Here is a 12,520-nt window from a genome sequence, read left to right as displayed (position 1 = left end):
GACAAAGCCTGAATTCCCTCCCTGTGACCCTGAGTGCTCAGACAGCCTGAACCTGCCAAAACAAAGCTGGGTGAAAAGCAGCCCAGCACCAAGGAACCCCAGAATGCAGATAATCCATGGGACACAGCTCTTCATGTTCATTCTTAAAGGTCTTTTCCAACCTGGATGAATTCAGTGATTTGCGGAAGAAACCTAGACCCCACTACTGGAATAAACGTTTCACAGTAAGAACAATAATAATTCATAAAATAATTACACACTGCCACTCAAGGAAGGCTCAGGCCTTACATTTTATTTCTGTAAATGAGAGACAGATCTGGCTTGTGATCAGCTAAGCACACTCAGGTAACAAATTAAAGCCACCCCTCTTATCCCCTTTTCCCAGCATGTGACGCTGAGGTTTTAGAACAACATTAAATAACAGCTCAGGAAGCGAGATGGAAATTCCGGAGTGGCGGCAATGCGCTCCGTTTGCTCGCTACGGAGTCAACGTTATGCTTTAACTGCGGGCCCTCAAGACTATACTCTAAAGCAAAACTCTTTCTTTCCATGGCCGTAACAAACAGTCCTGCAGGCCTCTGGGGAAGAAGTAACAGCCCACAGAAAATGGCTTCTGGTTTCAGAGGACGTGGCCACCGCCAACGCCGGGCGAGGAGAGCGCTGGCGTGGTTTGACCGTGCCGAGTTCTCGTGCCGGCGCCTCTCCGTGCTCAACCCAAGGGCAGCAGAGGGCTGTTCCATCTGTCCCAAGAGCTTCCAAAGTCCATTCTCACCGTGCTGACCTCATCCTTCGGGTCTGAACTCTGCCGGCTCCCCGGTGTCTGGCTGCGAGCTGGTGCCTCTCCCGTCAGAGGATGGGCATTATCAGCTCCTCCTGTGGGCACCGAGGGGCGATGGGACACAGCCGTGGCTCCTGCTGCCTCCTCCTGCCCTGGAGCACGCTCCCTCGAGCAATCCCACTTCCAGCCTCTGCTGGCTGCTGCTGGGTGCACAGCAAGGCTGAGCAGGACCGTGGGCAGCGAGCTGTGGGCTGCCGGGGCTGGATTGGATCTGCTCCAGCGCAGGGGTGGCTGCTCCTGGCATCTGAATCTCCCCCACCACCAGTGAAAGTGCTGAGCTTTAGTTGAGGTATATCAATTATCTGCAACACACCAGAAACCAAACCTCCGTTTCTGTCTCATTCCCCCTTTCTAAACCACTCTGGGGGACACCCAAACACTCAGAGCAAAGTCCAGGGACAAATGGCTTTGCCTTTCTGATGCCTTCTCCATCAGCTTTGCCTTCCAAATGCCTTCTCCACCCCTGCACCTGGCCTTGCACCCCATCCCATCCCCGCAGCCGGCTGCCGTCGCACTGGTGCTGCTCATTGTCTGGAGCAGTGGCATTTCCATCACCCCGATGTGAGATCTTCACAGTAAGAACACGTTTTTGGGCTTGTCAAGGCCTGCCACAACTAAACCTGCACCTGGTCCCAGCAAGAGCAAACACCAGGGTTAATACAGTAAGCGCTGCTGTCAGTTATCTGAGTCTCACACGAGTTTTCTTCACATCTCAGAGCATTTAGCAGGTTGCTTGTTAAAAGGGTAGAAATAACTCATACAGGAGTAGTTAAATATGGGCCTTGCAGTTACTAATACAGCAGTTTATCTTTTACAAATGTAAGTAGAGCCACTGTGCTGGAGAGCACAGCAACAGGATGGCGAGGAAAGCAGAGACTGTCTTGTATGGCACTATTTACACATCTCCCCTTTAAAAAGCTGCCGAGTTTGACTAAATAGAAGTATAGAACATTTCTTCCATATACAAACTCTTGTTAGCCGATTAACTATTAAGGTGCTCAGAAGTGTGGATGAAAACAGAAGTTACAGTCCATCAGTTGTGTCTTCACCTATTTACACACAGCCGCCTGCTGACACCAGCATCTTCCAAAGACGCTGGGAGCCAAGTGGCCAGTTACAAACCTAATGCTGCAGGAACTGCTGTTTTCTTCACAAGATCTTTGTCAGAAGGAAATCCAGAAGTACTTTAGTTCCTTTTTCAGTGGCAAAGCTGGGCGGGTGCCCTTGCTGAGTCTGTGCGTGTGTGGCTGGCGGTGCCAGGCAGCAGCACACTGTGGGACACCCTGTTCCCAGATCTCCACCCCTGTCCAACCCTCACCACTGGAATTTGCTGGTCTAATGGGCAGCTGTCCGAGGCAGGACTCACAGCACCAGGTTTTCACGCTGAAATGCATCGCATGGGCCCTCCTAAGTACTCGGAAAGCTCAGATCCCCGTGCATCCCCCTACTGCACCCCGCGCAACAGAAGGGAAAGTTTTGGTGTGAGAAACCACAAACCAGCAAAATGCACTTAGCAAAAATTTTGTCTTCATCAGAAAAAAAAAAAGCAACAAATCCCCAACGGCCCATATTTTGTAGGTCAAATCTCTTCCCCATTAACATCCTCAGAGAGTTATTTTTTTGTCTGATGGCCAAACTCTACCTCTAGTTCCATTCACTGCTGACCGATGGCTGGCATCACTTTATTCCACACCTGTACTCACACAGGTGCCTCAGAGGAGCTCAAAGTTCGGCGTTTTGGGAACCTGTCCAACCAGGAGGGTATCTGACCATACTGAAAATGCCGATTTTGTCTTTGTCATCTCAAGTTGCTATAGAAAAAGAAAGGAAAAGAAGTTGATTTGACTACTGTTTGTAAACCTACCATGTACTGTCATTTTTCCCCTCGTACATTTAAGTTTCAAACAGGTCCCAGAGATCGCAAGGCAAGATTGTTAAGGCAGTATAAGAAACTCAGTATTTCATTCACACCTCCTGATCCCCTCAGAAGCACTTCTAAGGCATCAAAAGGGGCATGTGGCTTGTGCTTGCCTTTCCTGGAAAAGGCATTTGGTACAGTGTTAAAAATGGATGCTCAGTGACGGTCGGCAGCCGCTCAGCCCCGGGCAGCAGCCGCACCATCCCAGAGGAAGAGGGAGGCGCAGCGGGGCTTCCCGGGCGTGGGTTCCTCACCACCGCTCCTTCTGGTACACCTCTGCCTGAACCATGTCCCCGGGGTGCTCGGAGATGCAGGCCCCGTTGATCTCGTTGAGCTTGTTGTCTGGAAGATCCTCGGGTTTTGTGCAAAGTTTCAGCGCCCTGGAGATGAAGACGTCCAGGTCAAACTCGGGGTCGGCCTCACTGTTCACCTCGGCGGGTTCCTTGTGCAGATGGCGCGGAGAGGAGGGCAGGCTCCGCTCCTGGATCTCCGGCAGAGCGCTGGGACACTCCAGCCCCACCTGCGTGCTCTTCACCCACTGAGCAATCTCCAGGAAGAGGTTGGAGGGTTCCTCTTCCAGCGACAGCTCAGCTGCGGGCGCGATGGTGGCCCGTTTCCAGTGGGATAAATCTAGGATTAGCTTGGGCTCAGAGTAGTGGTGGGGCTTACTGTCCCTCCACAGCAATTTGTCCAAGTAGGAAGGCGACCCCACTTTGTAATCACACGATTTCCCACAATCGGCATCAAATACTCGGTCCATGGATGAGTGGGACAGCTCCAAGAACCTCTCCGAGCTGCTCTGTGAGTATTTCCGTGGGTCAACCTGTGCTTCCTCGGCGGTGGACTCAGAGCCTGCGCGGGGGTCCCGCTGGACCTCGTCCATGTCGTGGTGCTTGTCGTGCCTCCAGTCCAGGTCAGAGGAGAGGCTGATGTGGTACCTGCCAAAGACACGCTGCTGTCAGACACAGGGAGCACGGCTTTGCCGGGGGCAGCAGTGCCCAAACCAGCACACACACTGCTGCTGGCTTGGCCTGCTGCTGCTGCTCTGCTTCTAGTGTCTTACTGAGAGCAGAGACAACCACCTTGTGTGTTAAAATATTGGGGTGAGTAGTTTACCAAGAGCCTGCGACGGGACCAGAAGCAGGAATGACAGCTCAACAACCAAACCCACTGGCCCCGTCCTTTAGATGCCCATGCATCCCCTCCCCGCCGCTCGGGAGTGAAACGTGATTAACAACATTAATAACCAATCTGTCCCCAGCTCACAGACGGGTACCACAGCGTGAGCTGGGGACAGAACAGTGAAAGAGATGAACTTAAACCCCACTGAGACTGGACATCACCACTTTACCCCGATATCCAGGACCAAGAGCATTCCTGAAGGGTCACCTTGCTGAGTGGTAACTTCTCGAGCCAGCTGAACTCCCTTACTCACAATTACCTGACAACACCCATTCCTAGCCACGGCCTGACATCTGATTTACTGGCTCCGAAATGAGCTGCCTTTAAAAGAAATGTTATCCCAGGGACTGGGACTCTGTCACAACAGCAGATTGTTCTTCAGGTGTCCCACAGCACAGCCAAAATCATCTCTTGTCCACAAACACTCGGCTGGTGCTGCAGAATCTACAGCCCTGTACCACATGTCCCCAGCTGAGAGGTAGGACAGCCTCAGCCTCAGCCTCAGCTGCTTGTGTCACACCAAGCAAGCTCACTGTGGAGAAGGTGGCAAGGTGACCTCCAGCAACTGATTTGCTGCTTTGGGGGCTGCAGCTGGCAGGGTGCTGGAACTGTGGGGATACACTGAAGACAGACATCCTGCTTCCAGCCTTCCTCTTCACCTGACTGACCTGGCTCCCCCCTGACACTTGTTCACTCAGGCAGAGAGACTGATGACAGTGAAGGCAAGGGGTTTTTTAGGTAATTTTTTCAATGCTAGTGAAGTCTAGTGGATTAGGAAGGCAAGGGGATTTAATTACCATGCAGAGAGGAACAATGCTGCAGACATCCTCAGCCAGCTCATCCCCCTCAGCTGGAAGGAGCTCTACAGAAAACTGAAGCCAGTTAATTCTTAGCTGCTTCTTCTTTTGTTCTGCCTGCCCCAGCTGTGGGACTGGCGCAGCAACTGGGGTAATCACCTAGGACGTGAGAGACCTCAGCTCAAGGCTGTGATCCATTCTAAACTTCCAGTACGGCTTTCAGCAACCCATTTGAATGTCAACACAATGCAGGATTTTTTACAAGGCCCCCAGATCCATGGCCTCTGGGGCTTACGCACCTTGAGAAGTGATGAATGTAGCACTCCACATCAGGCCCTGTCCCCAAAAGGTACCAGAATGATAGTATTTTGTAACCTGTATTATAGGGACAGAGGGCAGACGGAAGGGCCACAGAGCCACTTAAACTCAACTGAAGACAACACGGGCTGTGAATAAAACCACGAGCAGAAAGGTGCTCAGCGACCAGGATGTGCAGGCTCGGCTCCCAGGAAATCCACAGTGAGCCTCTGGTCGGCTTCAGCGAGGCGCCAGCTTGGGCTGGAATTGCAACATGGCATGAAGAGGGAAAAGCAGGTGTTCCTCATGGGTCTGGAACACATGTGATGGAACCCAGGCAACAGCACGTCAGAGGCTTACCAGTCCAGTTCTGCCTAAAGCATTAAGCCAGTACCTGCTCTCCAGCCCAGCCCTGGTTCTGTACCTGTCCCAGTTGGACATCTGGCTCTGGTTAGCTTCCATCAGCAGGATATCATCAATCTCGTCCTCGATCCGGAACGGGTGCTGAGACACGGGCTCGTCCTCGGGGCAGGAGTACGGGCTCATGTAAGGGTGCTGCAGGCCCATCTCGGCCGTTAATCGATCCATGGGGTTAAATGTCAGTATTTTCTCCAGAAAATCAATAGCTGCGGAGCAGAGACAAACAAGCTCACTAATTCCTCACAGGCAGTAACAGCTTCCTTGCCACGACGGGTCTCGTGGAGCCCCCATGACAAATCCCCTCCAAGTAAGGAATGAGTTAAAGGTCACGCCCCAGGTGGACCTAAACCAGGCACGTCAGCCCCTGCTGCATCCCCTGTAGCCCTCACGGGAGCCGTGAGCTTGCAGGAGAGCAACGCTGCAGCCCCCAGGTGTCACCTCTTCTAGCACAGCAGGGGAAGCGCGTTTCACACTCAGTGCTACGGCCCCCAGCAGGATGCTGAAATCTCACCCCAGAAAGACCTTTGGGTGGTGCTGGGATTTGACCCCACGCTCTCAGATCCATTCGTCAAGCACGCGGCATTTCAGACAACCGCTTTCACGTCTCGAGCCCAACTGAAGTGGACTAGATTTACTGCAATGTTTAAAAGCCTTCGGCGTGACCAGGGCTACGAAATTATTTTACCCATTAATATTTGAAGAACTCTGAGTGGCTAGAATTATTTCAGAAAGACTGTGGCGCATGAACTCTTCCTATGATGACAGGAAACTTAAGCGCAATTAAATCTAAACGCGGGGGGTTTGCTGTGATTGCTTTGATGACTCCTTTTGCCGAGGTTATGTGAAAAGGTAAAATCCTGTCACTGAAGCTGTTGCTTATCCCGTTGATTCTTTCCTGGGCAAGTCTCTCTGAGTTCAGGCAATAAAAATAAATACGTGCCTTTCCTCAGATACGGCTCCATTCCGCACCTTCGGAACATCACCACTGAAGGTGTAACTGCGTGACAGGGGCAGCGTCTGCAGGGACAGGAGCCCTCAGCAGGAGCACAGCCACACGTGCTGCCTCTGTGCTTAAACATTACCCGATTTCCGACTGTTTCCCGCGAGATCACCTCATCGCTCGGACTAATTAAGCAGGAAGGAATCAATAGCCTCACGAGGTCACTGACTGCGGGCACGGAGCGTGGCGGAACAACGCACGACAGGTTATGTATTACGATGTACTACGGGTCAGAGAGGCAGGAAAACGACAATGAATTATGCAAGGAGCAAGGGTGACCTTTCTTCCTGCAGTAATGGCAGGGAATAAATCTGTTCCTGCTTGCTGGAGGCTGACGCGGTCCCTGGGCACCCCAGGCCGATGGATATCGTGTCACCAGGACCACAGGACGTCTTATAGGGAAGAGTTACACCAGCACACGTAAGCTGAGCCTGGTCTTGACATCTTCCCAAAAGCAGGTGGCCAGGTCCAGTCTGACCCTCAGAAAGAGCTCAGGAGAGCACCTGGTCAGTGTTCCTGCCTGTAACAGCCACCTCACGGGGTCTGGGTGCTTGTGAGGGAAAAGCCTGTGTCCTGCTGTACTACACAATTGTGCCCATGACAGAGGCACGGCGGGAAAACAAACAGGGCTTGAGAAGAACCTCTGGGCCGAACCCTCGCTCGCAGCTCGAGGAGAGGCGTGGGAAGCCAGGGATGTGCCTTCAAGGTGCCTTGGAAGAGTATTTCACCCCTAGAGCTACCTGTGAGCAAGCTACAGCATCGAGAGTGCTGTCCTGTGGCAGGACAGCGAGCTGGGCCCGGGGACAGGCGGCAGCAGTGGGGACGCGGGAGCCAAGCTGGGACCACCCGCTGCGGCCCCCAAGGACCTGAACCCCCTTCTCCAGCGCTGGTGCCCTTGGCCCTGCAGGACAGCTCCTGTGACACTCCAAGGAAAGCTCTGAAGACACAGCAGCCAGGAGGAGCCCCGGGAGGACGCTGCCGAGCCAGTGGCCACCACGGTACCTTCGCTGTCCACCTCGGGCAGCAGCTTGCGCAGCGGCTTCCGCACTTCCCACGTGCTGTTGATGAACATGGGCATCACCTTCAGCAGCTCCTCTTTGTCCTCCTGGTGGATAACGGGGATTGTCTCCAGAATCAGCTGCATCTGCTCCAGCTCGTGGCCCCCTGGATGGGAAGAAGACAGGCAGTGAGATGAGGCACAGAAGTTAAATTGGGGCGGCTGCGGGGTATTACCAGCTCCAGGGGTGCCCGAGCTCCATCTCTAAAGGAATGCAGGTGTCCAAGCTCTGCGTTCTCCCAACGGGAAAGGCGTTTTCTGACCGGCTCCCACCGGCTGCTGGGCACCAGGGCATGGCTCTGCTGGTGACAATCCCCACAACTCCTGTGTGCCATTACACGCTTTTAATCCTTTCCTTTCAGGACCTATTTATTCCTGCATCCCCAAAGCCCCGCTCAGGACTGGCTGCCCGTCAGCGAGAGGAGGGGAGCAGCGGCGCCCGTGGAGCGGAGCGCCTCGTCAGTGAGCGCCAACCCCGTCCTTCAGCACTCCACTGGCTGTGACCAAGAGCTCGGGGCTGGTGCCCAGCCTCCGGCGAGCGCACGGGCAGCCTGGCAGGAACGCGAGCCGCGCCGCTGATCTCTGTGGGCCAGCAGGGCCGGTCAGCAATACTCTGTCATTAGGGGCAGGACCCGCCACTGAGGCAGGGAGGGGCCCGGGGCAGGCAAAACAATGGGCATTTTCGGGCTACCAAGTGCCTGCTGTCCCAGCCACGGATTTTGGGTTGCTTCAATGGCAAGCAGTGCCTGTTTGACCCACAATAACAAGAGGCAACCTCATTTACTGAGGTTGCACTTCTGATCAGTCAGCAGGGAGCGCAGGGAGGCCAACCCGCAGGAGACCACTTGCCCTGAGGCAACCCCGTTCCTGTGGAGGTCCCTGACATCTTACAGGGGCCGCCCTCCACAGCCCAGAGCTCCCTGTGGGTCGGCAGGAGTTTTCCAGACTCACACCCACGGAGCTGACCCCCAACACAACCCCCTGGGACAAGGGTGGGTCCCATCATCGATGCTGGGAAACCGTCTCCTCCCATCCTGGGCTCGCCACTCCAGCAGATTTTGGTTCCATTCAGTCACGGCCACTTTCACCCCACACGGCAGAGCTCAGTGACATGGCAGTGAACTCACACAACCCCAGACAGTGCTGACATGAGCCCAGCTGGTCACCACTGCCACACACGTCCACTCGGATCAGTGCCCTGGGAGAAGATAAAGCAATAGCAAAAGCAAAAAAAGACCAAGGCAGGGATGCCCTTCCCGTATCAATCGCGGGCAAATTAATTCACTTCCCTGCAGAAGAACTAATTTTAGGTCATTTAGAGATTCACAGCGTGACTCTGGGGGAAACTAAAGATATCTGTCAGGGAACGAACACCTTGTTAGTCAGGCTAATTCCCAAGCTGTGATCAAAATTACAGGGTGACAAAAGCCACAAAGGCTTTGTGGCTTTTCCCTCCGTGCAGCCCCAGCCACTGCTCCCTGAAGACACCTGGCAGCCAAAAGACACCGTTTTTAGCCACACAAAGAAGCTGCTAATGCAATGCTGGAAGCCTTGAATTATGGCTCTCAAGAAACCGGATTCTATTCTATTATCCCCTATTTATGTAGTTCCCAGGGACCTTTTTCTGGAAGTACTAGCTGCTGGAAAGGAAAACATGAACCACAGACAGGATAAACGCAGCAAGCTGTTGTTACTCAAGGACAGAACAAGGAGCTCTGCACCTTGTCTTGGACAAGAGAACCTTCTCCAGGCTTGCAGCCTGTGAGCACCCAGTGAAGCACACAAGCACTGGGAGTAAGCCCTGATCCCACGAGAAAAACCACCTCCTAGATCTTGGTCACAGGCACAGCCCCACCGGTGAACCCCGTGGAGATCTGCGAGGACAAATCTTTCCTCCTTTTTACTCCTTTCTTCCCATTCACTCCTGCTGCCACTGACACTGCTTTTGGTGGAAGAGACACTGCAGAGAGCTGTAGCTGCTCAGCTACGGACACTCTTCCCTGTTTTCTGTGCTGCCAGTGCTGGGGAGCTCTCCAAGGGCCTGCAGACCCAACTGGAGCTGCTGAAGATGGGCTGCACTCCTGTCAGCCCCGGGACAGCCAGGTTTGCTGTGTCCTCCCAGGGCTCTGCCAAATCCAAACTGCTCCTACCACCACAGCATCCAGGGAAGGGGCCTCTGGGAGGGGCTGGGGTCCCTTTCTGCTGGACATCCAAAAATTCATGTGGGAGAATGGAAGCTGAGTGACATCTGCTCCTAATAACCAATCGCCTTAATTTACCTGCGTTGCTTAAGCACCCCAGATAGACTGCCGAGTTAATTATATTGATTTATGCTAAGCACTCGATTTAAATTGCGCCGCTGACGCACGCTCAGGGAACCATTTATCCAGGGCAAGGCACTCGCTGCAGGTTTGCAGCTTTCTCTGAACCACACTGCTGCTGGTGACCCAGAGCTCTCTGAAACGCTCATCCTGCAGGGACAGAGGCTGCAGCTGGCTGGGGGTAAACCCCTTCTCCCAGCAAAGAGGAGAGGAGCCACAGCAAAGGTGAATCCAAGTTGCTGTGCAGGTGTTTGCGAGTTTTAGCTGCTCTGAGGGGCTGGGCTTTATTCTCCTCCTCTCTGGACAGCAGCAGATGAAAGGCACCACGGGCATCCTGCCTGCTGCCAGGCTCCCGCACTGGCTCCGCTTGGAACATGGGGCAGGGGGCAGAAGCTCCCATGACAATGATGTAATTTCAAAGCAACCAACACAGAGTCGATATTCTGAGCCTGGTTTTGATCCCCACCCACTAACCAAGCACCCTGCCAGCACCTGGGGAGCTGTTAAGTGATTTCACTGGGCTGGAAGGCAGACAAGAAGCGATGCTCACACAGGTGCCTGGCTGAGCCCAGCCCTCAGTGTGCCAAATCCCACCTGCTGTGGGCTCTCAGGAACCAGCCTGGGGAGGTTCCGGGATGGCTGCTCCGGGGCGTCTCACCCAGGCTGCAGCACAGGACTGATCTCACCTGCAGCCACGTGGAACACCAGCATGGGAGCGTTGGCCTGGTCTCCAGATGCTCTTAACGAGCATCACTGGAGCCATCAACATTTTTAAGGCAAGGTCAATCTCCTCTGAGGCAGACAGCACAGACCAGACAGACGAATCCCATCCCGGGGCTACTTTTGCCTCTGCCTTACCACAAAATGAGCTTAAAGAACCACCCTGGATACCTCAGTGCTGTCAGCCAACATTACTTACACCCACAAAGAGCAAAGCAAAACCCCAGGCTGGGGCTGAGAGAGGGGCCAAGCCCAGTTTGAAAAGCCAGGAATGCTTGGGTGCTGTGCTGGGATGGCTGGTGGAGGACCTCGACACGCAACTCTTGTTTTGCTGTTTGAGGCGAGGGGTAAGTACAGGAGGACAGAGATTGCAGAGGCTCCCAGCAGGACCAAACAATGCCCTGCAGGGACAAGGGGCACCTGGGGATGTCCCCGCTCCTGGAACACATCCTAAGGAAACATCAGGAGCAGACAGGTTAAATGCACGATTTTCAAAGCTGAAAGCCCTGGACTTGAAAGTTTTGGTGAAACTGAGGACAAAAAGAAGGAAAGAATGGGGAGGCAGTTTCAGTGACCTCTTCAGAATGATACTGACTGCTTATTTCTAAGCTTTCACAAAAGAAATATGGAAGCCACAAGCAGGAGTGGGGCGGGAGCAGCAGAGCAGCTGGAACCAAGCCTGTGGAGCTCTGCGGTGCTGAAATATCTGTGAAGGAAACGTCCTCCTCCATTATTAATGGGTCTGATTATTTATTTACACAGCTCTGCGAACAGCTGCTCACAAAACGCGTTAAACCTTGTCATTCAGAGCACCCACAGGCGATGGAGACACAGCCGAGCAGGAGGTCAGCCGCAGACCTCGGGCAGGAAGGGGAACAGCTCCTTCAACAGGCAGAGAGCAGCTGCCTCGTCCCTGAAAGAACGGCTCTGTGTCCCAGCTCGGGGAGCACAGCTCTGCTCCTGACACAGCGTTTTTGGGACTCTATTAAATACATATTTGCTTCTCAGGAACATCAGAGCTGAGCTTCAAACGCTGCATTGGTAACCATGTACTCCTTGCTGTGCTTTTGTTGTCTTCTTTTCTTGCTCTTCACCTTTATAGCTGCAATTTGTGCCTGCAGGCAAACCCTAAAAATGGGTGGTGGCATTCAAATGTCTTCCCTCAGACAAAAGAAATAGCTTGAAGACACCCATCATGATTCAAATCCACGGCACAGAGTACAAACCTCCTGGAACATGGCACCATTATCTCCTGCCCTTACACTCCACCCTGTGATTGATTCTAGCATCCTTCCTCCCAACAAAAGGCTCTTATTTCCTGTTGGAAACATGGAAACCGAAAAGGGTTTTGTTGTTCCGTCAAGATTTGTTCCCTGAGGTTCTTCTTTTGCCAGCAGACCGTCCCTGCCCGGCAAGGCTTGTCAGGGGCGCACAGCCTCGGACACCCACGGGTGCCATCACACCCAGGCCACCACGTGTCCTTCCCAGGCAAGCACAGGAGGGCTGAGTGAAAACTGAGACTATTTTCCACTCCTGATGGGAGTTTGCACCAACCGAGGTCTGACAGCAGAGGCTGCACAAGTGAAGTCTGTTCTGGAAGCAGCTCTGGTGTCTCACAGCCAACCACAGGATCTCTGTAGCACTGCTACAAAGCTGGCAGGGAGAGCGGAATTCCCTCTGCTGTGCTGGAAAGCCTCGGAACTGGGTAGCAAGGAGGGAGGGAGGTAAAAAGGAACCAACAGGAGACAGAAACCTACCGGCGAAGAGCATCCTTCCGGTCAGCATCTCAGCCAGGATGCAGCCCGCTGCCCACATGTCGATGGCTTTGGTGTAGTTGTTGGGCGAGAGCAGGAGCCGGGGGGAGCGGTACCACTTCGTCACCAAGCCCTCAGACAGGTAACCCTGAAAGGGCAGAGAGAGGGGGGTCAGGAGGGAGAGCGTGCAGCAGAGCTCCTCCACCCATCCCTGGT

At 53.7% G+C, this 12,520-nt stretch overlaps 1 protein-coding gene across 4 annotated transcripts in view; it reads right to left on the bottom strand.

The window, feature by feature from the left end:
* Nucleotides 1-314: 314 nt before the first annotated feature.
* Nucleotides 315-12,520, bottom strand: part of MAPK4 (mitogen-activated protein kinase 4) — a 44,549-nt gene continuing 32,343 nt past the window's right edge. For all 4 annotated transcript variants that reach the window (XM_082301359.1, XM_082301360.1, XM_082301362.1 and 1 more), the window contains exons 4-7: nucleotides 12,308-12,452; nucleotides 7,455-7,616; nucleotides 5,457-5,658; nucleotides 315-3,694 (exon numbers count right to left, since the gene is read on the bottom strand). In XM_082301359.1, the coding sequence (XP_082157485.1) occupies nucleotides 3,007-3,694; nucleotides 5,457-5,658; nucleotides 7,455-7,616; nucleotides 12,308-12,452 (1,197 nt within the window). In that variant the 3' untranslated portion in view covers nucleotides 315-3,006. The remainder of the gene's footprint in view (nucleotides 3,695-5,456; nucleotides 5,659-7,454; nucleotides 7,617-12,307; nucleotides 12,453-12,520) is intronic.

This window comes from Coloeus monedula (assembly GCF_965178545.1).
Source record: "Coloeus monedula genome assembly, chromosome: Z".
Classification (NCBI taxonomy): domain Eukaryota; kingdom Metazoa; phylum Chordata; class Aves; order Passeriformes; family Corvidae; genus Coloeus; species Coloeus monedula.
Note: the sequence above shows the minus strand (reverse complement) of the source record. Positions and strands in the feature narration are given on the sequence as shown.